This window comes from Silurus aristotelis, assembly GCF_946808225.1.
Source record: "Silurus aristotelis genome assembly, chromosome: 26".
In the NCBI taxonomy this organism is placed as follows: domain Eukaryota; kingdom Metazoa; phylum Chordata; class Actinopteri; order Siluriformes; family Siluridae; genus Silurus; species Silurus aristotelis.
In genome coordinates, this window is record NC_139599.1 from 1,180,102 (window position 1) to 1,207,412 (window position 27,311).

The following is a 27,311-nucleotide window of genomic DNA, read 5'->3' on the forward strand; positions in this document are numbered from 1 at the left end:
CACCAAAAGTCCAAACATATTTGGCTTTAAAGCACTTTTCATTTTGATTCTCCTGATTTTACCATTAATACTATAACTTATGATTCTTCTCCTAATATAATTATTGTTAATGCCAATATTATATATTGCCCATTTTTCTTGCTTCTAAAACATCAACTTTGAGGAGAAAATGATCACTTGTTGCCTAACCACATATGGCTGTAAAAGTCAGGTGTCCCAATACTTTTTTTTTAGCAATATTTATTGATATTTAAGGATTATGATGTATTGCCATGCAATCCTGTAATGAAATCTCTTTTCTTTTTACTGTCACTTGTGAGAAATTAGATGAGCTGCACACTATTTAATATAAATATTCAATGACGCAATCGTATATGCAAAAAAGTGCGCACACACACACACACACACACACACACACACACACACACACACACACACACACACACACAGTAACTGTTTAATCTATTTAATTGAACCTGACTTTGAATAAGTAAACAAATGAGGAAATTCACCGAAGGGCACATGATCCCCGTCGCACTAATGGATTGGAGATTTCTTTCCCGTCGGGGGGCGTTTGAGTAAACACGGGCCACTTATCTCGGAATCGGCATGTCGCAGCGTCGTCTGTCTGCATTGAGTTTCTGCACTAAAGAGGGGCTGAACTCTCGATACGGCCTTGGTGAGTCGCCAGAGCAGCAGCGAATCGCAGACTCAGCCAGATCTTTGTAATTGCTCTGGTTCCATTATCTGTGACCTGATATAAGATCGATGTGATTAATCTCGGAAAATAAGAAATAAACTTCCAGGACCTGCTCGCGTGCCAAAACAGGAATCGGAGAAACCTGGCAGGATCGAGTGGCCCCTGTAACAAACAATGACACGGCTATTAATGGAACGGAAAGCTTGCATCCTTTTAGCGAATGAGGGAACAAACCCCGAATCATCAACAACATAAACAATGTCGAAATTCTGGGTACCCTCTATTGCTTCCACTGGACAGGTCTGAGCTTTACATTTTTTACATTTATGGCATCTGGCAGAGTGACTTACATTTATCTCATACATACGAGGTGGTGTCAAAAAGTTTGGAGACTAGGGGGTTTAACTGGTGCTGTTCTGACCACGTGCATCACAACCACTGCGGACAGCAAGTTAAAACAAAGAGAAAATATGAAATTGGCCACAGAGACATTTCACGTGACACTTGTTTGACATATGGCGATGCTGCATCAAGTTGTCCAAGGTATTCAGAGTGGCTCGCGTGCTTCAAGAGCAGAAGAACATCACTGGAAGATGACGAGAGATCAGTAAAATCTTCAACGAGCTCAAGCCCCGAAAATGTCAAAACCATTCGGCAACTCGTGCATGATGATTGTCGGAGAACAATACACATGATCTTACTTCTGCACCCAAACTACTCACGAGATTTGTCTCCTGTGGACTTCGCCCTCTTACTGAAGATGAGGATCCGTGTCGCCGTTGCTCGACACAAGTTGAAAAGAAGATTTCCAGGACATGCTCCAGAAGGACGCTGTGAGCACTGTATTGCTATGCAAGGGGACTATTTTGAAGGTGTTTGTGGACACCTCACAAAACAATTGCTATGTGCTTCTGTTTGAACATCTCATTCCACATGTAAACCCCATTTACTCTTATGATAACCTCCACTCTTCTGGGAAGATGTTTCACTAGATTCTGTGGAGGTTTTTGTAGATTTCATTCAGCCACAAGTAAAGGTGTTAGCAAAGTCAGGTACTGATGTGGGTGAGGTGAGGAGGCATTTGAGCTCTAAAGCAGGAGATCTTCCACTCCAACCCATGCAAAGCAGATCTTCATGGAGCTGGAAAGGTTTTGGGTCTCCTAGTTCAAAGTGAAAATTTCATGCTAGTGTATACAAAACCTAACAGTTTACAGTTTGGGCAAGAACCGGATATGTCTAGAAAGGTCAGACGTCCTAATACTTTTGCCCATATGGTCTATATGTTGCTAACTTTGTAATTTAAGCTAACCAGCCAAATAGTTGAAAAGATAGAAATGCATTCGTTTAAAGCTCAGCATTATTTCACAACCTTTAGCTGACTAGCCAAATGACCAAAAACATACACCCAGTCAAAAAATAAAGCTGTTCGTGGCTTAGCTTTGTCAAAATCAGATAATTAGCAAAAATATTCGATCTATACGATTTATAGCTAAGCTAAATGTTTGATAGATAGATAGATAGATAGATAGATAGATAGATAGATAGATAGATAGATAGATAGATAGATAGATAGATAGATAGATAGATAGATAGATAGATAGATGGTTGAAAGAAATGCAAGGTATTTTAAGCATTAGCAGTCTCCTTTAAGCTAGCATTAGCTAACTAGCTAAAGGTGTGGATGGATATATGATTGTTTTAAAGGATTACTGAGTAAATTTACTGGGTAAAACAAGCTCCCTGTTTCACATGCATACATTTCAATTTCTTTGAAATTGTGTTTAAATGGTAAATACATTTTTTTTTTTATTACTTTCCCATGTGTGAAGGAGATCGAGATCTACGTCTGGATTTCATTGACAAATTTATTAAAGATCTGTATCACGTAATCATCATCAGAGAGAATAAATAAGACATAAAACATCTTTCACATAAACATTTAGAGGAGCCTGGTAAGCTGCAAGCTGAGGCCCGAAGAGAAACGAACAAGATACATCCGGAAAACCACACAAATGCATAGAAGTATCCTATAGAACCATATAACGAGAGTCAACAACTACAGCTCGTCTACTCCTGGTCAGAAAAAAAGCGCTAAATGTTTTTTTGCGTGACATTCCCGAGGAGGTCGTGTATATAAAAATAAAGGATTCACAATGACTAGTCGTGATGTACTGCAGAGAGACATTTGGCAACAACCAGACACACAAAAAAAACAGGCGATGTTTACAGTTAGACATCAAGAAGAAGGAGGAAATGAAGAATGGAGGTCTTATGAAAGTCCACTCTGACATCTAAAGCACATTAATGGAGCCATGTCTTCGTACAAACGTCTCTGTTCACTCTAACGCACGAACCGAGTGCACGTGATACCACACGCTGGAACTCAGGCAGATGGATAGATCTCGGGCATCTCAGTTCATTTTTTTTCTTGTTTTGATCATTAAGTCAGCAAAACAGATCCTAAAAACGGTCCTCAATATGATAATAGAGAGGGTTTCTGGATGCTTTTTTTTTTTTTTTCATCCGTGAGGTTTTTCAGTCCATGCAGATGATGATAATAAGGAGTTCGACTTTTCTTTCCGTCAACTCTAAACAAATCGATTCAACCCCAAATCAGAACTGGCTGTGGTCGACCTCATCCAGCCAGGAAGCAGGGCTAGCCGGGAATTCTGGGTACCCTCCGCTGCTTCCGGTGGACAGGTCCGAGCTGGGGCCGTTCGGCCCGGCTGTGACCATCCCATGCCCTGCCTGGCCCACCATGGGCAACCCGGAGTCAGGATACACCAGGCTGGAGATGAGGGGCTGCTGCCTGGACAGAGGCTGGAGAGAACCAGGTGACTGTGTGAGGTTGAAGGGACTGCTGGGGCGAATGTCGTGGTATTGATCCTGAGAGGGCAGGACGGATCCGTGATCCAGGGTGAAAGGAGCGTGAGCTCCGCCCTGACGACCCAGAGCCGGGGAACTTTCACTCAGACTGCTGTACAGGCTGTTCGAGTGACTCAGCTCCGACATGGGAGGCTCGTCTGAACAGAAAGAGTAAATATAAGAAGAATATTTAGTTTTTGGTGTGATTGTGTGTGTGGACTTTAGCTGACATTTAAGATTTATAGCACTACTGTATATAATAAATAATATACATGGACAAAAGTATTGGGCCACTGGACTTTTCACAATTGTTCACAAATTGTCTTTTGGATGTGGGAGCATGAAATTTCCCCTTCACTTAAACTAGGAGACCCAATACCTGTTCCAGCATGACAATGCCCCTGTGCACAAATCCAGCTCCATGAAGATCTTCTTCAAGTCCAGCCCATGTAAAGGAGATAGGCTGGACTTGAAGATCTTCTTCTATATAGAGCTCCAACACTATTAGACACCTTTGGGATGGATGTAAATGCTGACTGCACCCCAGGAACCTCCTCACCTTCTCACCTACATCAGTACCTGACTTTATTAGCAAACTTGTGGAATTATCTCCACTAATCTCCACAAAATCTAATTCTTCCTAGAAGAGTGAATTCTCATAATAACAGGACTAAATGAGGAATGTTATGTTCAATAAGAAGCACATAGCAATCTTATGCTCTGTGTATTAATATGCTTATATGCAAATACATATCTAGTGCCTTCCAGTGACCTTGAATAACTCCTCCTCTTACATACCTGTGAATGAGACCTCAGCGTCACTGTCCATGCCTTCTTCCTGGATGCTGTCTTTATCCGATTTGGAGTTTCCTCTGGATCTCTTCATGTTACGAAAGTATTGCCCCCATCTCTGTCTTCCTGCATCCTTTTTTAGCCTCTTCTCTTTCGCTCTTCTGTTTTGAAACCACACCTGGAAATAAGTAGATGAATTTTAAGGACAAACTAATGGGTATACCTAAGTTTCCTCTACAGGAACATTAGAAGAACTTTGGTTATGAGAAGATTTTTTTCATCAATTTACTTAAGTGCCTGACTTCTAAAGCATGGCACTTTCACACATGCGCCCTATGTAGTGCAAAAAGACAAAAGATTTAATAAATCCAGATGTTTTTTTCCTGTTGTGTCTGCAGGAAGTTACAGCTCTACCTCTGCCATGTTAATCTGTATTCTATGTGACTCTCAGTACACGTCTCGGTCTCCGTAGCAACAGCGGTGCTGAGAGAAACAGTTTAGCGAGCTGAAATCAATCTACATATCAAATATTGGTCCTAAATGATATGTTAATTTCTAAACAATAAAAGTGTCGCGCATCTACTAATAATTATATACAAAAGGACCGTTTTTTTAACCGATGCAGATAAATATGTAACATATATTAACATATTACCATAGGACCCTTAAACAATACCAATAAATTTGTGAAAACCCTGTAAGACCAACATTTAGACATCATTAAGTCAGATGGAAATGAATTTGTGAAGGTCTTTCGCCTAAAACCTGGTGGTTTTAAGGTGTGGCAATAAGAAGCCCATAACGCTGAGCCTCCTGTGGCCCTGGGAAGATTTATCGAGGACGTAATTAACTTCCAGACAGCTACAAGTTGTCCTTAACCTCAGGAGCAGCCAGGGTTAGACTCCTCAGCTTCATTCTCGCCAATCCGGATGAGCGTTTTTACTCTTCCAGTATGGAGTTGTGTACAAAAAGGAGTCACAATTTCCAAAACTGTAACGTTCATCCTGATTATCATTGCTTTCCATTATTCCGGTTTATCCCCAGCACGACCCTTTGTGTAGCTTTTTTCTCTTCTCTTTCCTAATAACATGATTCTGACCTTAACCTTAATGTCCCTTAAGTGTGAATAATGGATATGAGAAGTACTTCCACTTCAGGCCTTTAAGTGTCCTTGTGAAACATAAATATAATATATATGGCCAGCGTAGGCTTTTCCCTTGGACAATATGCAAGACTGGCTGTTAGTATTGTTTAACGAGGCCCTCATTTCTCCTTTCTCCACTCTCCAGGTTGCACTCGACTCCATTTCCTCATAAATTAAAGTGGCTTGAGTCTTAACACCCCTTCAAATCAGAGTTTACGTTTAATACTGGTCTTTTTTGTGTGTCTTTTCAAATAGAAGGAATTGAAAATACAATCTTTTATAATAAAAAAAAATGTGGATACCTTCATAATCCAAGCTAAATGAACTCTGAATTACATGTTCCCTCCACCTGAATTAGGAGACCCTAACCTGTTCCAGCATGATGATACCCCTATGCACAAAGCCATCTCCATAAACATCTGCTTTCCATGAGTTAGAGTGGAAGATCTCCTGCTATAGAGCTCCAACTCTAATGAACACTTTTTTTGGGGATGAATGTGAACACTGACTGCACCTCAGGCTTTGAATGAATCTCCACAAGCACACTCATAAATCTAGTGGAACATCATCCCAGAAGAGTGGAGGTTATTATAAGAGCAAAAGGGGGTTAAATGTGGAATGGGATATTCAAAAAGCACATAATCTTTTCTCAGTTTTCCACAAACTTTTGTCCATTTTTTGCATTTCATGTTTTTTTTTTAAACCAGGGCGGTCAAATGTCAAATGGACAAGTAATGTTCTAGCTAATACCCAGAAGTTAATAAACGCAGCTTAGCCTGTTATAGCATTCTGGAGACGTCTCTAATGATCTTTTCATCATTCGAATGTGTATTAAATTTATTTTTGCTAAACACAAATAATAAGTCAGTACAGTGTAAGAGTCCGTGGTCGTTCCAGGTTTGTAAAATGTTGAATAATATCTAAAACTTTTGACTGACCTGCACCACTCGCATGTCCAGGCCGGTCTCTGAGGACAGCTGCTCGCGGACGTGGCGCGCCGGTTTGGGTGAGTTGTTGTAGGCGTTCTTCAGCGTCTCCAGCTGCTTGGCTGTGATGGTCGTGCGTGGCCTTTTCGCAGTCGAGTCGGCTTCTGCAGGAAAACAATAAACTATGCAGTTAACACTCAATAATCATGCAATGGTTATTTATTCATTTATTAATTAGACTAATGATTAAATTCTCGAAAAGAAAATGCTCATATGTTTTCGTTTCTAAACAGCGTTGCCAGATTGGATCGATTTCCACCGAACGGACTGTTTTGTGTTAAACAAACTTGAACTGTAAATGCAATAAGAAAAAGCAGCCCATCAGCACAAGGTCATTGGTTTTCCCGAACAAGAAGAATAAACGATAACAAAAAAATAAATAGCAGCCACTCCGAGAGGAAAACTTGTGCGCACTGCTGTAGGAGTGTATCGATCCACAGTGCAATTAGCTCAGGTGGGTCAAATGTTTATAGATGACCTCATGGACCTAGAAGATGAAGTTCCTAGTTAAAAGCGGCCGATCCATAAGAGGTCACCGGATTTAAAGAAGTGACTGAAACAATTAAGCGATTTCGGGGTGAAAGTGTTCCAGATGTCAAACAAAAAGCACTTTGGGTGTATGACATCATCAGGGGCTGGTTGAACTGATTTGCAGGAAATCTGTACAGAAATGCCACAACCCCGTTGTTTTTTCAGCCTCACCTCTCTGCTTGGCCGTCTCGTAGTCCACTTTACACACGAGTCGACTGTCCTCCATCAGGTAGTACTCATCCCCCGTGGCTAGCTGCCTCTTGCACACGATGCAGGCGAAGCAGTGAAGGTGATAGACAAAATCCTGCGCTCTCCGTACCACCTGACTGGGCGGGATACCCTGCTGACACGCCGCACACTTCGTCCCGAACCTCCTGCACACACACAAAAGAGTCTATAGTTAAAGCCATAACTCAGATTTGAGTGTTTAATATATAAATACTAGGGGTGTAACGGTACACGTATTCGTACCGGAATTGTTCGGTACACATGTACAGAATACGTGCGGAACATAGTTACAATCTGTGTTCCCTCTGGAAAGTATTAGGTGGTGGACCGCAAGTTTGTTTAGTCTCTGCCTCACACTTTGAGTGCATTTTTTAAATTATTATTAAACATACACAACAATGCCAGGGGTATAAAATAGAAACCAGAGTTAGCGCAGTGTCGCTGTGGCTGCTCACGCTTTACTGGAAAATACGATTTGTTTTGCACATGCATGAAAACGTTCAAGTTAAAAAATATATATATTTAAAATCATGACAATTTCACATATTGAGGGAGTGAATGAATGATTGAAGGATGGAAGGAATGTTAAACATTTGTGACATTTGTTAAAGTATGCTGAAATAAGAAGAACAGTTAAGTAGATCATATCTTTAATTTAATCTTAAATGTAAAACACACACAAACACACACATACACATCAGTATTACCCAAATGGGGTTCTACAAATGTAAACTATTTAATGTTTCCATTTATTTAATTTATTTAATCTAATTTGTGCCAAATTAATTGATTACTAAATGATATTAATATAATAAAAACTTTATTTTTTATAAAGATTATAAAATATTATTTTATGTATTATTTAACCAAGCAGGCATTTTATTAAAAATTGTTTTAATGTTTCAAATGTTGATGATCACAAATATTATTAATAATAATAAAAAAATAATAAGCAAATAATACTTAATTATACAAAAATAATTGATTGAATTATTGAGTGTAAAACCCGTCCATTATTGCTCCAGCATTATTCCATTATCATGTTGACTATGAGGGGTTATGAAAGGGAGCTTTCATCATCATCATGATAATAATAATAATAATAATAATAATAATAATAATAATAATAATAATAATAATAATAATAATAATAATTATAATACTACTACTAATAATAATCATTTTGTTATATCACACATTGTAATGTTTTGTAAAGGTTAAGAACAAATGCTCTTAGCTGAACATTAATTAATTAAACAATTAATTATTTAAATAGAAAAATTCAATAATCGATTAGTTGTTAATGCTACTATAAATTTATTGAACAAATGATGATGATTATTATTATTATTGTTATTATTAGGCTATTTATTTATTTATTTATTTATTTATTTATTTATTATTCAGTTAATTAATTAATTGTTAAAGGTTTCTATTTATAATGAACATATGATTTAGATAATGATGATGATGTTGTGAAGATGACGATGATGATGGTGGTAATCACTATTTTATTTAATTGTTTGTTAGTTATTAAATTGAACAATTGTCAATGTTACTATATATATATATTTATATACCATGTATATAATGATGATGTTGATAATGGTGATTATTATATTAATATTTTGATTTGTAGGTTGTTTCTTTCTTTGTTTCTTTGTTAATTATTCCATTAATCAATTAATAAATTGATAAAGTTCCTAGTAAATATAGTAAATATTCGACTTGAAACCAGACAGAAGAACACTGATGTTTGGGTTCTTCATTGAAGAGCGCTTCAGCATTAAGATTTCTTGAATTTGACTTCTTTATAAAATCACATGTGTCTGTGTGTGTGTGTGTGTGTGTGTGTGTGTGTGTGTGTGTGTGTGTGTGTGTGTGTGTGTGTGTGTGTGTGTGTGTGTGTGTGTGTGTGTGTGTGTGTGTGTGTGTGTGTGTGTGTGTGTGTGTGCGTGTGTGTGTGTGTGTGTGTTTGGCTCGGACTGGGTGACTCACTTGAAGAAGTCCTCTTTGCAGTAGACCCCGTCTCCTCGGGTGAAGCACTTCTCTGCCAGCTGCGATTGACAGTCGCTGCATTTCAGACACTTGCTGTGCCAATGACGATCCAAAACCTTCAGGATGAAACGGTCCACAATGTGTTGACTGCAACCTGCACACACTGGGATCTCTGAAAACCAAACACACACACACACACAAACACAAATTAACACAACGTAGAGATAAAGACAGATCTATCTATCTATCTATCTATCTATCTATCTATCTATCTATCTATCTATCTATCTATCTATCTATCTATCTATCTATCTATCTATCTATCTATCTATCTATCTATCTATCTATCTATCTATCTATCTATCTATCTATCTATCTATCTAAGTAACTAGAGCAGAAATGAATGAGGGGAAGAACTGGAAATCGTTTGTCCAAACAGCACTTCAGGAATGAACATATAGTAAGGAAAGAAACTCAAACTGAAAAAGAATGAGAGCTAGAGCCAGAAATGAAAAAGAAATTATGGATCAGACTGCAGCCTTATATTTATTTTTCTGAATGAAATATTTCAGCAAAAAAACATCATGCTGTGAAAATGCTATTATTGTTTACAAACATTCAGTTTTTAAATGATTTACATCTTTATAAAACAGCAGATAAAATATGACTGAAATCATAAATCAGAGAAATAAATTTAAGAATAAAAATCAGTGTAAAAACAACAATAAAATATATAATATAAAATCCAGGAAATACAAATAAAAATGAAAGCATTTTCCTTCCAGACAGTCGTGTAATACTGAAGTGCACGATCCCAAAAAACATATACTCAAATAAATTCCACAGTTATACACAATATTATTATTATTATTATTATTATTATTATTATTATTATTATTATTATTATTATTATTAATATTATTATTATTTAAATTGTTGTTAGTGTTATTATTAAAGCATGAATTTAATCATTTTATGAGCAAATAAAACAATTACTTACAGAATTCATGAACTCACAGAGTAATAATTTTAAAGTGTGATAAATGTCTAAATGTAGTAAACTATTACTCTATAAATCTACTGGTTTTATGAGAGGGATCAATAATAATAATAATAATAATAATAATAATAATAATAATAATAATAATAATAAAATAAATACAAATAATTGTTTTTAGAACAGTGATTTATTTTTTATTAGTAATAATACAATCTGCAATTATCTAATAAATAATATGAAACAAACATAATTGTGAATTGTTTATTTTCGCACCATTATTAGTTAATTAGTATTATTAATAATAATAATAATAATAATAATAATAATAATAATAATAATAATAATAATTATAACTATTATTATTATTATTTCTTTTTCTTTTTTCTTTCTTGCAGTCCAGTCGGGAGTTTGAGGTTTGAACAGCAACTAACTCTATTTTTCCAAAACACACACACACACACACACACACACACACACACACACACACACACACACACACACACACACACACACACGCAGTCGCAATACGCGAGAAAGAACAGGTGCACATCATAGTGCTGAATTATTTACGGCACCGCGGAGGACAAAGAGAAAACAGAAATCTGTACACACAACAACAACAACAACAACATATAAATAAACACAATATCATAAAAGCATTATTAACTAATTTTATAAACACAACGCAAGGCCTTTCATTCTTATTGTTCTTTTTTTTAATTGTGTTTTTATTTTAATCTATAAAAAATGTGACATAACAATAAAGAAGGAACAACAAAAAAGAGGCAAACAATTAACCAGCCAGCAAACTTTGAGTAAAACTGATATAGCAAATATCATATATATATATATATATATATATATATATATATAAAAGCAAATAAGCGCGATTTTCTCCTAAAAAAAGAAATGAGACTGAAACTTTTCGATGGTCCGAAAAACCCTGAATATTATTTCAATCCCATAAAACAACTTTTAAACGAATATAAAAATATAATATCAAATTAATTATAAATTAATATAATAAATTAAAAAAAGCAAAAAAAGAGAATAATAAAGAAATTAATGGTATAATAACCGTGACTGCTATTTTTGGCGCATTAAATAAGAAATTAGAAGTTTTCGTTTAATAATAATAAAAAAAAAAACATTAAAAAAAAAGTTCCTAAAACAAATCTCATTCTTTCGTGCATTTTAGTCCTTAGCACGTGCATTTGTCATGCAAACAAACAAACAAACAACAAGCAAAAAAAAAAAAGCGCACACCCCACCTCAGCACCCCCCTCCTCCCCCCTTACCGCCGCGTAATTGCTCGCCATGCGTCATGAGCGCGAGCAGCATCTTCTCCGCGCTGCTGTTAGCTCCCGCCGCTCTGCGCCCCTCAGCCATGTTTTCATATTAATATCATAATTATTCGCAAATAAACAGAAATGAAAAAAACCAAACAAAAAACCCCCCAAAAACAAACAACCAGCAAACGACCAGACAAACGAACAATCTCTTGCTCGTGCTGCGCCGGAGCCGGAGACTGCGCTCGTGCGCCCGGACGTCACGCACGGCGTCTAGTTGTGGCGCGTGCCCGGCTTTGCGCGACGGACCCCGTCGTCCCGCGTTGCCTTGGCAACCGACTAGCATCAACTACGCTAAAGAGACTCCAGACAAAATCATACAGTCCAAAAGGTTCAAGATCTACAGCCTGAACAACCTTCACAATCCTACAAAGAACATTCTTCACACCCAAAGGCTTTAATATTTCAATACTCACAACACAAATATGTAGAAAATAAATACAAGGACACACTGGTCGTGCCATCAGAGTGGATCTTCACACCTTTATATCAGATTCTACAATTCCAGACTCCAATTTACTTCATTTTCTCATGTCAAACATTTCTTGCTTGTAGTTAAGAATATAGAGGAGTGCAGTGTAGAGGAGGTGTTTAGAGGAGTGCAGTGTAGAGGAGGTGTTTAGAGGAGTGCAGTGTAGAGGAGGTGTTTAGAGGAGTGCAGTATAGAGGAGGTGTTTAGAGGAGTGCAGTGTAGAGGAGGTGTTTAGAGGAGTGCAGTATAGAGGAGGTGTTCAGAGGAGTGCAGTGTAGAGGAGGTGTTTAGAGGATTGCAGTGTAGAGGAGGTGTTTAGAGGAGTGCAGTATAGAGGAGGTGTTTAGAGGAGTGCAGTGTAGAGGAGGTGTTCAGAGGAGTGCAGTGTAGAGGAGGTGTTTAGAGGAGTGCAGTATAGAGGAGGTGTTTAGAGGAGTGCAGTGTAGAGGAGGTGTTTAGAGGAGTGCAGTATAGAGGAGGTGTTTAGAGGAGTGCAGTGCAGAGGACGTGTTTAGAGGAGTGCAGTATAGAGGAGGTGTTTAGAGGAGTGTAGAGGAGGTGTTTGGAGGAGTGCAGTATAGAGGAGGTGTTTAGAGGAGTGCAGTGCAGAGGAGGTGTTTAGAGGAGTGCAGTGCAGAGGAGGTGTTTAGAGAAGTGCAGTGTAGAGGAGGTGTTTAGAGGAGTGCAGTGTAGAGGAGGTGTTTAGAGGAGTGCAGTATAGAAGAGGTGTTTAGAGGAGTGCAGTATAGAGGAGGTGTTTAGAGGAGTGCAGTATAGAGGAGGTATTTAGAGGAGTGCAGTATAGAGGAGGTGTTTAGAGGAGTGCAGTATAGAGGAGGTGTTTAGAGGAGTGCAGTGCAGAGGAGGTGTTTAGAGGAGTGCAGTGCAGAGGAGGTGTTTAGAGGAGTGCAGTATAGAGGAGGTGTTTAGAGGAGTGCAGTGCAGAGGAGGTGTTTAGAGGAGTGCAGTGCAGAGGAGGTGTTTAGAGGAGTGCAGTGTAGAGGAGGTGTTTAGAGGAGTGCAGTATAGAGGAGGTGTTTAGAGGAGTGCAGTGCAGAGGAGGTGTTTAGAGGAGTGCAGTGTAGAGGAGGTGTTTAGAGGAGTGCAGTGTAGAGGAGGTGTTTAGAGGAGTGCAGTGCAGAGGAGGTGTTTAGAGGAGTGCAGTGTAGAGGAGGTGTTTAGAGGAGTGCAGTGCAGAGGAGGTGTTTAGAGGAGTGCAGTGTAGAGGAGGTGTTTTATGATTGCAGTGTAGAGGAGGTATTTAGGAGTGCAGTATAGAGGAGGTATTTAGGAGTGCAGTGTAGAGTAGGTGTTTAGAGGAGTGCAGTGTAGAGGAGGTATTTAGGAGTGCAGTGTAGAGGAGGTATTTAGAGCAGTGGCTCTGCATGTTTTTGTGCTTTAATGGACTGATGCACCTCTTAAACGGTACTTTTAATGTGTGTAAGAGATGCAGTTTGGAACAGTATCTTTATTCCCATGAGAGAACCCGGAACTGTTCTTTCTATTGTGTGTTATATTGTGTAATATTTGTACACTGACACTCATCTGAAACTGGTTCAGCAAATCACTGGACTGATATTAATCACTTTAGTGTAAAGGTAGATTACATCAACATCCTTTAGAACACCTTCATTAGATAAACTGTCAGTACATGAAACTTTACTGCACCTTCACTATGAGTAGATTTTCTACATCAACCTTCAGTACATCAACCTTCATCAAACTTAATTGCACCTTTACTACACCTTCACTACATGAACCTTCACTACACCTTCACTACATAAACCTGTACTACAGCTTCACTACATGAACCTTCATTACACCTTCACTACATGAACCTTTACTACACCTTCACTACATGAACCTTCATTACACCTTCACTACATGAACCTTCACTACACCTTCACTACATGAACCTTCATTACACCTTCACTACATGAACCTTCACTACACCTTCACTACATGAACCTTCATTACACCTTCACTACATGAACCTTCACTACACCTTCACTACATGAACCTTCATTACACCTTCACTACATGAACCTTCACTACACCTTCACTAAATGAACCTTCACTACAGCTTAACTACATGAACCTTCACTACACCTTCACTACATGAACCTTCACTACACCTTCACTACATGAACCTTCATTACACCTTCACTACATGAACCTTCACTACACCTTCACTACATGAACCTTTACTACACCTTCACTACATGAACCTTCACTGCACCTTCACTACATGAACCTTCACTACACCTTCACTACATGAACCTTCACTACACCTTCACTACATGAACCTTCACTACACCTTCACTACATGAACCTTCATGAATGTAAGTCAGCCTTCTGGACTTTGAACCCAGTGATCCTCGGTCTCAGTGAAACCTGCTGAACCTCCGAATCTCTTATTCATTCCGGATTCATTATCTGGAATGAATAAGTGTCTATTTGTGTTTCCAGGTAAAAGATACACATTAAAAGGTACACAAAAAACATCTCACACACACACACACACACACACACACACACACACACACACACACACACACACACACACACACACACACACACACACACACACACACACACATTTCTGATGCTTATTACTGTACATGAATGAAAGCCAATAATTCTGTATTGCACAAACATACGACATCTTGATCCACTATTATTTCAGTTTTTTCTTCTCCAACACATTATCATTCGATCTGTTCTTTTAAAACACTTCTTCAGAGGAAAAGAGGAAATAAATAGTCAGATATTTGTTTCTAAATAATCCAGCTTGCTTGCTGTATTGTCTGTATAATAAAAATGCTAAAAAAATATTAGAAATGATCTAAAAAATAAACAGTTTTTTGCTGAGGTGAAACCATCAAGCATAAGCATATTTAATACACACATCATGGATTAGATGATATCAGGAGCACATCTGGACTGGTCTAAAGTGAAGATACACAACATCCACCTCCTAGATGAAATCTGCACACTGAAGGACTGAAGCTTGAAGGAACAGTGATATGGGGCACAATTCAAAGGCGAGATCTTTACCATCACATCCTGCTTTATTTTGCACATGCTTTCAACTACAGACACACACACACACACACACACACACACACACACACACACACACACACACACACACACACACACACACACACACACACACACAGGAATGAGATAGATCAAAAGTCCAAGATCTGATCCAACTATGAACAAGAAAAAAATAAAAGACTGATGTAGTGAAGTAGGAAGTAATGGAGACGTGATGGAGACGTAATGGAGAAGTAATGGAAGGAGTCTCCAGTGCCAGTGTTTTGTAGATGAACATAATCACAGTATAAAAAAAAATAGAAAAAAAATCATAAACAGAGAAATATGATATTTTTTAATGCAGTATATAATTTGACACATGTAATGCTTCTTATTGATTTTGTTAGCTAACTCTTTTTACTTTCTGCATAATCTAGTTATATTTTTATATTTCTTTTTCATCACAAGTGCACCTCACTGTACGCTTCAGATATACAAATCGTGTAAATTCGATTTTTTTTTTTTAAACAAGAAAACATTATAATAGATATAAAATGTTAGCATGAGATATTTAAGGATGTATTTGAAGGTTAGAAGTCACGCTGCTGAGGAATAGTTTTGGGAGTCAGATGAGAGTGATGAATTTTGTGCAGGTCGACAGGACATGAACACACATACACACACACACACACACACACACACACACACACACACACACACACACACACACACACACACACACTTGGAGTATCGACACTGATCTGACATGGGAAAGAGCGCCTGGGGAAATCAGCCTTAGTGCCATTGCTGATGATGAATTTAAAATCAATGCTCTATTTTCTCTCATTTCAACACTTTATATGAAACGCGCTTCGGTGTTTTTGCCGTTTTGGTGTTTAGGTGGTTTTTTTGGAGGGCTTACGGTGCAGGATATTTCTATTTATTATATATTTATTCCCAATAATAAATAATACTTTTTTTTTTGGATGCCTCTGTTGAACGGTGCTATACGGGGACATTGTGTCTCATTAGTATAAAACATTTATTTATAACAATTCTTTTACATATTAATTTATTCCATGAAAAATCTTTATTTTGTGTGTTTTATATTGTGAAAATAAAAATAATGCATTAAGTATATAATCCGTGGAACAGATGTATACATTCATAAATACAGAAGTGTTTATTAAAAAGGGTTTGTTTGTAATTTTTTTTATATATATGTTATTATAAGGTATTTTTAATAAGGATTGTGATATCAGACTTAACATGTTAAAAATGTTGTTAGCTTGAAAGCAAAGAGCTTTAACACAATGCTGTAATATAAAACATGTAATAATATAGTAATCGCTTAATACAATTTCATGAAAAAGATGCACCTAAAAGCGAAACATTGTAGACTTTTTTTTTTAAATTATTTTTTACTATTTAAAGTATATAAATATATAACCTTTTAACCAGTCATAACATGATTAAAGTCGTTTATCACGTGTTCAATATCTCCGACGTCTAAAATAACAACAGCAACAGCAACAACAACAAAAACAATAATAATAACAATAATAATAATAATAATAACAACAATAATAATAATAATAATAATAATAATAATAATAATAATAGTTGCAACTGTTTACATATTTTCTCAAGTATTTAGTTTTGTCATTTATTTATTCATTTATTCATTTATTTATTTATTTATTTATTTATACATTTTTAAGAAAATAAAATCAGATATTTCCGGTGAGAAAGTGGTAAATTCAGGATCTGTGAAGGATCTTAATCTGTGGCAGGGTTTAATTACAAGCCACTAAAGCCACAAAGCATTACAGAAATATTCAAAAAGAAAAATCATTTAAAATAAGACTTCCAGTTTTATATCAAACTACAGATTAATTAACAGTCCGTCAGTTTCAGAAACACTTTCATAACCTGAATTTGCAAACTCACAAACGCAGTGATATGATATGCACAGACATGTTGAGCGCAGTATGAAGGTTTAACTGCATTTACACTAAAATGTTGATCAGATCTGAGATCATGAAAAAAAAAAAAAGTCAAGCGTCATGTAAAAATTATCAAATTAAATAAAGAATACAAAATAAGCAATAAAATGATATACTGCAATATAAACTATATAGAGAAATTGTTGTTTTAGATAAAAACGGAATACAGGTAGACTTATTTAGTTTTTTAATAAAAAAAAAAAAAAATTAAATACAAATACTAGGATCTTATTTAAAATATTTAATTCCTACAGTATTACAGTAATAATACAACATTAATACGCTGTAAACGCTATAATGCGATATTTATTTACAGTTTTCTCTCATTTATTTGCCTCATTTAAAATGTATTTAAAACGTTTTTCCTACGTTCTTTTAGTGAATTTGTTCAGGGGAAAAAACTCATGTTGCCGGTTCGAAGATTATATTGTGTCTTAGATTATGTACAGTATATTATAAATATTATTTATTCTTTTATTTAATATTTTTGTTTGAATAATTTCCAGCCCGGATGTCAAGTGAACTTGTGGATGAGTGTGTGTGTGTGTGTGTGTGTGTGTGTGTGTGTGTGTGTGTGTGTGTGTGTGTGTGTGTGTGTGTGGTGGAGCGAGCGGCAGGTGCGCTACCTGCTTACGGATACCCGACACCTGCCTCATACCTGACAGCTCCTTGGGCTGTCGCACGAGCGCACGAGGCCTCCCGGAGCCTCCAAACCGGCCGGTGTGAAATGACAACGCGCGCGCGCCCGTGCTCACCAGCTGTTCACAATACCGCTCATTACGTATTAATAACGCGAAAGAGAACAGGTAAGAACTTCAGTGTGCTCAAGACAATTTTATTTTTAATCGCAGATTCCTCTCACACAAAATCTACATTTTATTTTATGTAACTTCCTAGTTTTTTGTTTGGTTTGGAAACAGAGCGCTTTTTGCGCAAAATAAGTGCATCTGTTGCTTTCGATTTTAGTAGGGTATGTTTAATATAAAAATAAAGCACCTTAAAAATAAATATATCAGACGAATATCAAGTGAAATATTTTGCACCAATAAATTAAAATAATATATAAATAATAAAATCTACAGCGACACTAAATACATTACAATCTCCTTTAAAAATAAAGTCAATATTCCAGTGATCGCGATCAGCATAAACCATAACCCATATTTAATCATGTCTAATAATAATGATGATAATAATAATAATAATAAGAGAATAATAATATTATAAAAAATTATAATAATAATAATAATAATAATAATAACAATACAAAATGTATTAATAAACAAACAAATAAAAAGAAAGCAGATAAATATAATATTCGACTCCCCCTGCAGCTAAATGTTACAGAGAAGATCATGAAGCTTCTATCAGAAGTTCAGAGCACTAAACTGTTCCTTTCCTGGTCTCTGTGGAAGCTTCAGGTTTCACTTTGTGATGTAGTGGATGTTGTGTAGCTTTAAGAATAAATGAAAGAGGCAGAAATGAGGATAAATAAATATTTAGAACGTGCACCTTTCTGGATCAAAACGATACACAGAAGCGACCGGGACTCGTCCAAACAGACACCAAAGACTGTGTGTGTATTATTATTATTATTATTATTATTATTATTATTATTATTATTATTATTGTCATATAATTGTTATAATAATTCTTACTACTAATTTAATATTAATTATTCATATTTTTGTATTAATAAGGAAATATACACTCCAACTTCTACTGACACTGATACTGATGTTTTTATCCCATGGATCATAAAAAAGAAAAAAAAAAAGGAAAAAAAAAAAAGAAAATAAAGTAAAATAGAAAGAAATGCACGCTCACCTTGTCCCGAACTGTATCTGGAGAAATTTCCCGGATTTTGACAACTCGATCCAGGATGTTCGAGCAGCATTGCGGCAGAAGAATTTAGAAAACAAAACACACACACAAAAACACGCTGCTAAACACGAAAACCGGAAGTAAAAAAAAAAAAAGAAAAAAACAAACAAACAAATAAATAAACAAACAAACAAAAACAGATGAACAAACGCGGATCTGCGTGCAGAGTGTATTAAGTGAGAAAGATCCAATCCGGATAAACAGTCTGTATGTACTGTATAACGGAGGAAAAACGCACGAGCTCCCGCGTGCGTGTGCGGTACTCGCGCTGTCTGCGTTAAAAAGTTTGCGACGCGAGGGCTCACGTGCGACTACAAGACCGCTCACGCGTCCCGGCTCGCTGATCTCCGTTTGCTATTGGTGTGTGTGTGTGTGGGTGTGTGTGTGTGAGAGAGAGAGTGTGTGTGCGCACGGTGCACGCGCTCTGTCCGCGGTGCTGAAGGGGTGGAGCACGAGAGCCGTGAGCGTGCTCGCGTGCGTGCTCGCGTGCGCGTGTTTGTGTGCTCATCTACCCTCCCCTGGTGCATATAAAGCAATGCAAGCGACTTTTATAATGTTTGTTTAAGAAAAAAAAATAAAAATAAAGAAAAAAGCGTAATAATTAACATAAAATTATGATCAATTTTTCAAGTTGTGAATAATTTGTTTTAGGGGCGGAGTCAGCGTCTGATCGGGGTCACAATTAACGCTAAGTATCACATTTACATCCCGTTCCACATTTAGTTCCCATTTCCCGTTATAATAAGCTCCACTCTTCTGAGAAGATGTTCCACTAGATGGAGATTTGTGGAGATTTAATTAGTAATTTCAGGTAGTGATGTCGGTGAGAAGGTCAGAAGGTGAGGAGGTTCCTGGGGTGCAGTCAGCGTTCACATTCATCCCAAATGTGTTTAGTAGTGTTGGAGCTCTATAGCAGGAGATCTTCCACGCCAACCTTCTTAAAGCACATTCTCGTGGAACTACTGTGTGATGGAAAATTACACTCCATGCTTCTGCATCTAGAGACGTCTTACACTGTCGTGTGCTTTCAGGTTTGTATTATCAATTTGCAAAAGAGTCTACATTGTGTATGTTCTCCATCTCATCATGCTTACATCATCAGGGCTTGTGAAAAACACAGGCATTGTCCACAGTAAACATGAGATAATACGGAGATATTTTTAACCTGATCAGGATTTACATTTTGTCATCACTCCAAACACAACATTGTCATCAGATGCCTTTGGTTGCAGCGTCACCGAATCCGGTGCCAAAGAGAACATCACATTATGTGTTATGAGACAGAAGAGTCCTTTTATAATCTGTGACTGCAAAACTGGGCCTGGAATGGTACACCATAACTCTGAAGCATGAACGAAAATGACCCTGGATTACATTTTAAAGACAAACTAAGTCCCTACATATCGACAACAACACAATTAAAGCGAATAGTGATTGTATGATGGCACTGGATTCTGAGATGAATATACAGTTTTGCTGTCACATTATTAGCGGTACATTTTCCGACATTTTATTAACCTTGTGTATTATGATTCTGTAGTCCACATCAGCAGGGAATCAGTTAATGAACTTTAGAAAAGTTGCATCTCCCACCCAGCCAATTTAGAAGATCTGTCCTGTCTGATCCTGAAGCTCTTTCGGTCCAGTCGTCTGCACTCCGGCAGATTGGCGAAGTGTTAATGCACCTGGGGTCCCACTTCAGTGCGCCATCTCAATCAGGCCTTAATGCTCCTCCACAAAGGCCAGCGGCATTTAGACCTGGCGACACAGGGCATAGACGGCACGCCTTCTCGTGGCCCGAGAGACACTTCATACTTCCTGCTTTTGTCTGAAGTGGATGGCAGATCAAACCACTGCATTATTCTCAAGGAGGACTTTTCGTTTTTTTAAAATGATTGTGCATTCAGGGGTCTATGAATATTAATGTCTGAGTGTAAATGTGTGTGTGTGTGTGTGTGTGTGTGTGTGTGTGTGTGTGTGTGTGTTTCTTCCGTATAAGAAGGACTTGGTGAGAGTGGGGGTGGTTGTTGGATGGTGTCTGGAAGCGTAGGGTCATTTGTCTGTTTTGGAAAGCGCCGTGACGTTTTTATTTTCTGCTCTCCTAAGACGTGCAATCACAGTTTTATGCTCATGTATCCCTCGAGCCAGAGCGTGTTTATGAGAACCATAAACAATAAAAAACTGTGGCCATTTGCATAAAGCTGGCAAAACAGTTTCAGAGACACTAAGTAAGCAAGACATTAAGAAACGCTGCATTTCCCTCTCTCTCTCTCTCTCTCTCTCTCTCTCTCTCTCTCTCTCTCTCTCTCTCTCTCTCTCTCTCTCTCTTTTACTCCCTTACATACTCTTTACTTCACTTTCACCAACAGCAGTGAGGTTTTTATTTTTTGTCTAATGGGTTTTCTTACATACAAGGAAAGCAAGAACCCTCAAAACCAATGTATTCATTCGATAGCACTAAAGACGACACCCCGGATCACCGCAACTCTACGATCCTTCACAGCAGAACCAGATCTTTTTCTCCAAATCAGTTTTTAAAAGCTCCACCAATCATAACCAACCTTATAAAGACGTCATGATAGGGTTTCTGTCCCCTCATTTCACTGACAATCTTATTACGCTTCGTGATCAGTTCCTTCTCCATAAACAATTCCAATAAAGAAATGTTTTAAACCCAATCCAACACCTGTACAGGTTCTTCAAGGGTTCCCTGGATGGTTAATGGTTCGAGATTTCTAGATGAAACCTTTTCTGAAAAAAATCCCCCCGATTTAATCAATCATTTGAGATGTTCTTTTAGAAAAATTTAGAAAGTTGACCTGATCTGAGAACTGCTTCATTGCGTGCTTATATTTCCAATTAGAGTATAGTCAACGTGCAGTTTTAGAAAAAAAACAAAAAACGTATGGTTCTGGACTTTCTAAAAATAAAAGTCTTTTTGAGTATTTCCAAATATCCAGCAATTCTGTATTTGAATGGAATCCTGGTCTTCTGCTTTCAAGTCAACTTAGTGAAGACTCTGAATCGAGGTAGAGGCGTTTTGGGTTACAGAATCTGCCCCCAACCACACACACACACACACACACACACACACACACACACACACACACACACACACACACACACACACACACACTGTGGGGGTCATAGTATGACTGTCATGATCAATCATGGAATTGAATGGGTTGCCTTGTGTCAGGAAGGAGGGCACCAATCACACGCCTCATTAAGCACGCTTGGTTACTCCATGCAACAGCACAGTGAGGACACACCGCCTGTTGCTCTCAAACATATATCCACTTTTACTAGACACACAAAAACAAACCAGTGTGGGAAGAAACACCAACCAAACATGAAAAATTATCCCCCTTCCACAACATGTTTTTGTGTGTGTGTATATATATATATATATATACACACACACACACACACACACACACACACACACACACACACACACACTAATACTTCTTTACAATTGTCAAACCCTTCATTCTCTTTCCTGATACACTTAGTTCGGGTAACCGATCATCAAAAGTAACGATCATCTTCCGCTTTCCTAGCGTTAGCCTAGCCGCCAGCTCTTATTATTCTGGTGGAACGCCTCCATCTGGCAGCCTTTTGACTCGCCAGCGACGGCTTCCTCGGCAGCTGGAGAAACTGTCCAAACACTCAGCCTGGCTGCTCCCTTTTTGTTTAATGGCCTTACCGAGTTCACCGACCATTCAAGAGCTTCTCGAACCGGTGACACCGTCAGGCCTTTTGTTCTTCGGTGTGGGAGGAGGATGTTGATCTACTTTAACTGCCTGAACATCTGAGTAGGAATGGAAATGGAGGAGGTGACAATTATTATAACAATGTTATAAGACTGAAGCTTGTCTGTGATTAACCCTTTTTGGCAACTAATTGAAAATGATACGTTATAAAGAAATTACTTAAGACTCGCTATGAATTCAGACACAGTTATGAGCAGGAGCAATAAATCACAGATTATCGTGATTATACAAGAAATCGAGTTCATATTTGCAATGCATTGGTCATTAAACCGCTTACAAAAATGTCATGACAAACTGAAATGACGAACCTACAGTAAATAAGGCATATGCGTGGTTGCCATATCTGCTTTTTTTGCACCATAACTCAGGCTAGTTTTGGAGCAAGGTTGCGAGGTGACTTTTTTTTTTTTTTAGGTGAAAAACTTTTTATTAAATTCAACTGGTTTCTGCAAAATGTAAGCCGTGAGTTCACGGTGTTTTTTTTTTGTTAATTCAGAACTATTCCTGTGTTCGAAGAGTGAAAAGATAAGAGTGAAAAGAAGAAGATAGAGAAGCAATAGTCATCTTCATATTTCAGTGGCCAGATTTTGAAAAATCTTTGTACAGTTTTTGAGGTGTAGTAAGACTTCTAATGCAGTACATTTTATTGAATCCAGGTGATATTGCAAGTGAGACACATCATGGACTCAATTCTTTAAATTTCATCTGATTTGTTCTGTTTGAGATAAAGGAATGAACTAGTAATGAATCGCTATCAGGAGTAATTATTTTCTGGGCGTATCAGAATGCTATATATTAAGTAATATTAGTTAGCAAGCTAAGAAAGGGCGGTTACATTCTAACCACAATTGCTAACTGTGTAAAAAGTGATGTTATTCTAAGCAGTACATTTGAATCAATGAAAAGATATTAATATTATTAGTAATATTTACCACTAAGAGTGTAGGTCTGGACCAGAACAGTGGATTTGCTCAAATCAAGGATGCAAACATTTTAAAAAGATCTAATAAAACGTGGGTTCATGCTAATCCTGCTAAAACTGCTGCATACCTTTGGATCAGTCTTGTGTTGTTTTTTGCTACATGGCATGGACTGTTACAGGTTGCGATTTGTCAAGGTTAAGTAGGTTAAGTAGATGGTTAATTCATCTCAGACACTTGTTAATGCTTTTCTCAAACATGTCTATGTGCAGCATTTGGTCCAACAGCAGGTCCCCATGGAGCAGAACCGTGAAGAGAAAAGAGAGAAAGTGCGCTTCGGTTCAAAGGGCTACGCCACATCCAGCGAGCATCATCCTCTGAATATTGACATGCTAATGATGTGCAGCTCGGAGAACAAAAGCCCCGGCGCTCTGACTGCACGCAGCCACAATGGCCCTTAGCCTGAGCCCTGACACTTTTACGACCCGACATGTGTCGCTTGTTTCATGCTCACACAATGAGAAGATCCCTCGTGGAATCTGCACACTCTCCGAGTCTGGAGTTTCCTTTCTCTTTGTCTGTCACAGCCCCGTATTTCACCCGGTCTCTAGTGACCTCGAGGGCCGAGGCTTCACTTGGAGTGTTTTGTAAAGGCTTTGTTTCTAAAAAAGTGCCATGCTGGCTCTTCGACACAACGACATCTCAGACGCAGTGAGAGGGTGGGTCAAAGGTCAAACCACTTAGGAGGGGATAACCCTGGGCTGCTGGAGGCTGATGCAGGAGATGCTGACCTGTCCGGGACAAGTCTGCCTACTAGGTGGTCTCTGGGCTGAAGACAAAAAGCGCTGAAGATTTTGAATTGGAGTGAAGAGTTCAATCTAAAAATATTTGTTGTAAAGTTGAAATTATTGAAGTAGAAATTATTGTTTAGTGCGTTTGCGCTTCTCACAAAAGTCTTACAAAAGTGTTTTAAATTAATTTCCTTTGACATTAAAATTTTTATTTATTTTTTTATTGAAAACATTTGCAAGAGTGATGTGAGAGATGTGGAATTTTTTATGTTATATATTATATTGATTTATATTATATATAAAAAAAAATTCCAAAGGTAACCTCAAAATTATTATTTTTACTTTTTACGTTATATATTATATTATATTATATTATATTATATTATATTATATTATATTATATTATATTATATTATATAAAATATTTCTTTGTTCATTTTTTTCTCCTCCTAAAAACAGGTATCACAAACTTCACTTAAACACAAGTATTAAAGATTTGGTTTAGATTTTAATAATCCCAGACTTGGAATAATATAGTGCAATAGATTCACAGAATTACTTATGAAATTTCTTTTATATTTTAAATTTATTTTTATAAAATATTTTATAAATGCATATTTTACATAATGTACACAGTGTTTACCAAAAATGTAGTTTTTTTTAGAGACACGTTCATTTTGCTTTGGTTTATCCGAAACAAAACAGCTTATTAAAAAAACACTAATTTTCACCAAACTGTCACTAAACTTTCACACTTACATGTAGGTGAAATAATGAAAGGAATCCTGACCCGACACGGCTCCTATTCCACACTTCATCACCGTACAGTTCCGTCTGGACTGCGGCTCATCGGAACCGACTTCACCGTACAACAAGACGATGAGCCGAAGCGCACGTCTGAGTTCTGTACGTGTTATTTAGAGAGCAGACAGACGTCTGGAGTGATATCTATCATAGAACCACCTGCCCAGACACCACACCTCAATCCTACTGAACTGCTCTGAGATCAACTGCATCAAATCTCCAACTAGTTCAGAACATCTTTTGCAAGTTTTCCAAGAGGCATGGCAAAGTATTTCAGCTGAGTGTTTGCAGAAATGAAGTGTTCGGATGTCGAGAGCGTGAAAAGCTGGTGTTTATACTAAGGGAGGATTTTACAATGAAAATATAGTGGAACATCTGGACATTTGTAGATATTTTTGGTCTTTACATTGAGTTTGTTGCATAGAAACAAAAGGAACATGCGTGTGACTCTCAAACACCATGACATAAAGAGCTTTCACACTTTTGATGAATTCTGTTAAATAGATTTTAGATCTTTACTTTAAAATTGAGACAAAAATCACAGAACAGCACACTAACCTTGTTATATTTTGTTGTATTTCATTTTTGTGAATTTAATACATAGAATAAGTAAATTTCACTTGCGTGTAAAATAAAATAATGTCCCAGAGATTCATTTGTACATTCATTGTGTCCTTTGTGTGAATCATTTATTATTATATGGACAATTTATTTGCACTTAGTGTACTGAGTGGTGCTGCACTGTCACTGTTTATTGTCTCATTGTGTTTGTTTGTTTGTTTGTTTGTTTGTTTGTTTGTTTGCACTAAAAGCTTTTTGCTCACTTGCACTTTGTGCAGTGTCCTAGTTAGATTTGCATATATTCTCTTGTGCTAATTTGGGTTGTTTTATGTACTGAAGGACGTTGGTCCTGGAGGAACAGTGTTTGGTTTTTGGGGTGTATATGGCGGTTTATTCCTACTTGATACTTGGAATGATTTGGAGGACACTTTGGAGCGTATTGTCTCTGTCCATGTTTTATGACCTGTATTTCACCCGAGAGCCGATTTTCTTGATTCTTGTGTTTCACCGTGGCTCATAATCTCCGACTTCACTATTTCCTTCTTTTCCTGGAGATATTTTTTGCGAGACGCTCTGGAGCTCAGCTCGGCCTCCTCTAATGATGGATGTAATGACTTGGTGGCAGAATTAATGTATTTATTATTTGTAATTTATCCAGGTATTAATCACACGCTGTGTCTGCGTGCCTCGGACAAATGGGCTGTCAGGAAGAGCATGGGGGTCAGGTGCTTAAAAGCTTGCATTTATCATCGTGTCGTGATTACACGTCATTACTGCTGAGCTGGTCTTGATTAGAAAACAATTCATTGAGGTTTCTGCAAATCATACAGGTTGTAAGTGCGACTCGCCAAACAGAGCTGATATTTGTCATTTTTTGTGCTTTTTTTTTTCCTCTTGCACCATTTTGCTGGAATTGTTTTCATCAGTGAGTTACAGCCATTATCCTTTCAGCGCCTTTAGAGGACCTTCGCTGAGTCAAGGCAGAGCAGCAGAAGACAAATGAGCCCTGGTGTGTGTGTGTGTGTGTGTGTGTGTGTGTGTGTGTGTGTGTGTGTGTGTGTGTGTGTGTCAGCTGCATGTTTCCTTTTGTCTCTTTCCATCTCCGTTTCTTTCTGTCCAGAAGCAGCAGGATTTAGAAATGGTGGCTAAGACCTCGGCTGCACATGACCTCCGGCTCTTAATCCTGCTGTCTCAGACTCATGACCCACTTTCTTGGGGAAACAGGAGGGCACTTGGGGGTGAACCGACAGGGGTTTATTGAGGGGGGAAAAGGGGTTTAGATTGTAAGTGAGAGGGGAAACAGAGCGATTGGGGTAGAGGAGGTCAAGGCGTCCAACACAAAAGGTCTGGATGGACTCATTCACAAAAGAGACTCCACCAGCCACAGTGGCACAGGTCACCCCCGAGTTCGTCCCTGCATCCCGGGGATAAAAAATGTTTGGATAAATGGCTGGATTTTTTT

The 27,311-nt window shown here is 37.7% G+C and overlaps 2 protein-coding genes across 2 annotated transcripts in view; one reads left to right on the top strand and one right to left on the bottom strand.

Moving 5' to 3' along the window:
• The window catches only part of ak1 (adenylate kinase 1), a 162,012-nt gene that overhangs the window by 74,968 nt on the left and 59,733 nt on the right, over positions 1-27,311 (top strand). The gene's annotated exons all lie outside the window — the stretch shown is intronic.
• lhx3 (LIM homeobox 3) lies at positions 3,314-19,010 on the bottom strand (the record flags this gene model as incomplete). Its single annotated transcript, XM_083531353.1, has 6 exons — positions 3,314-3,723; positions 4,364-4,535; positions 6,440-6,591; positions 7,190-7,392; positions 9,245-9,416; positions 18,941-19,010. The coding sequence occupies 6 exons, from the start codon at positions 19,008-19,010 to the stop codon at positions 3,314-3,316; spliced, it is 1,179 nt and encodes a 392-aa protein (XP_083387479.1).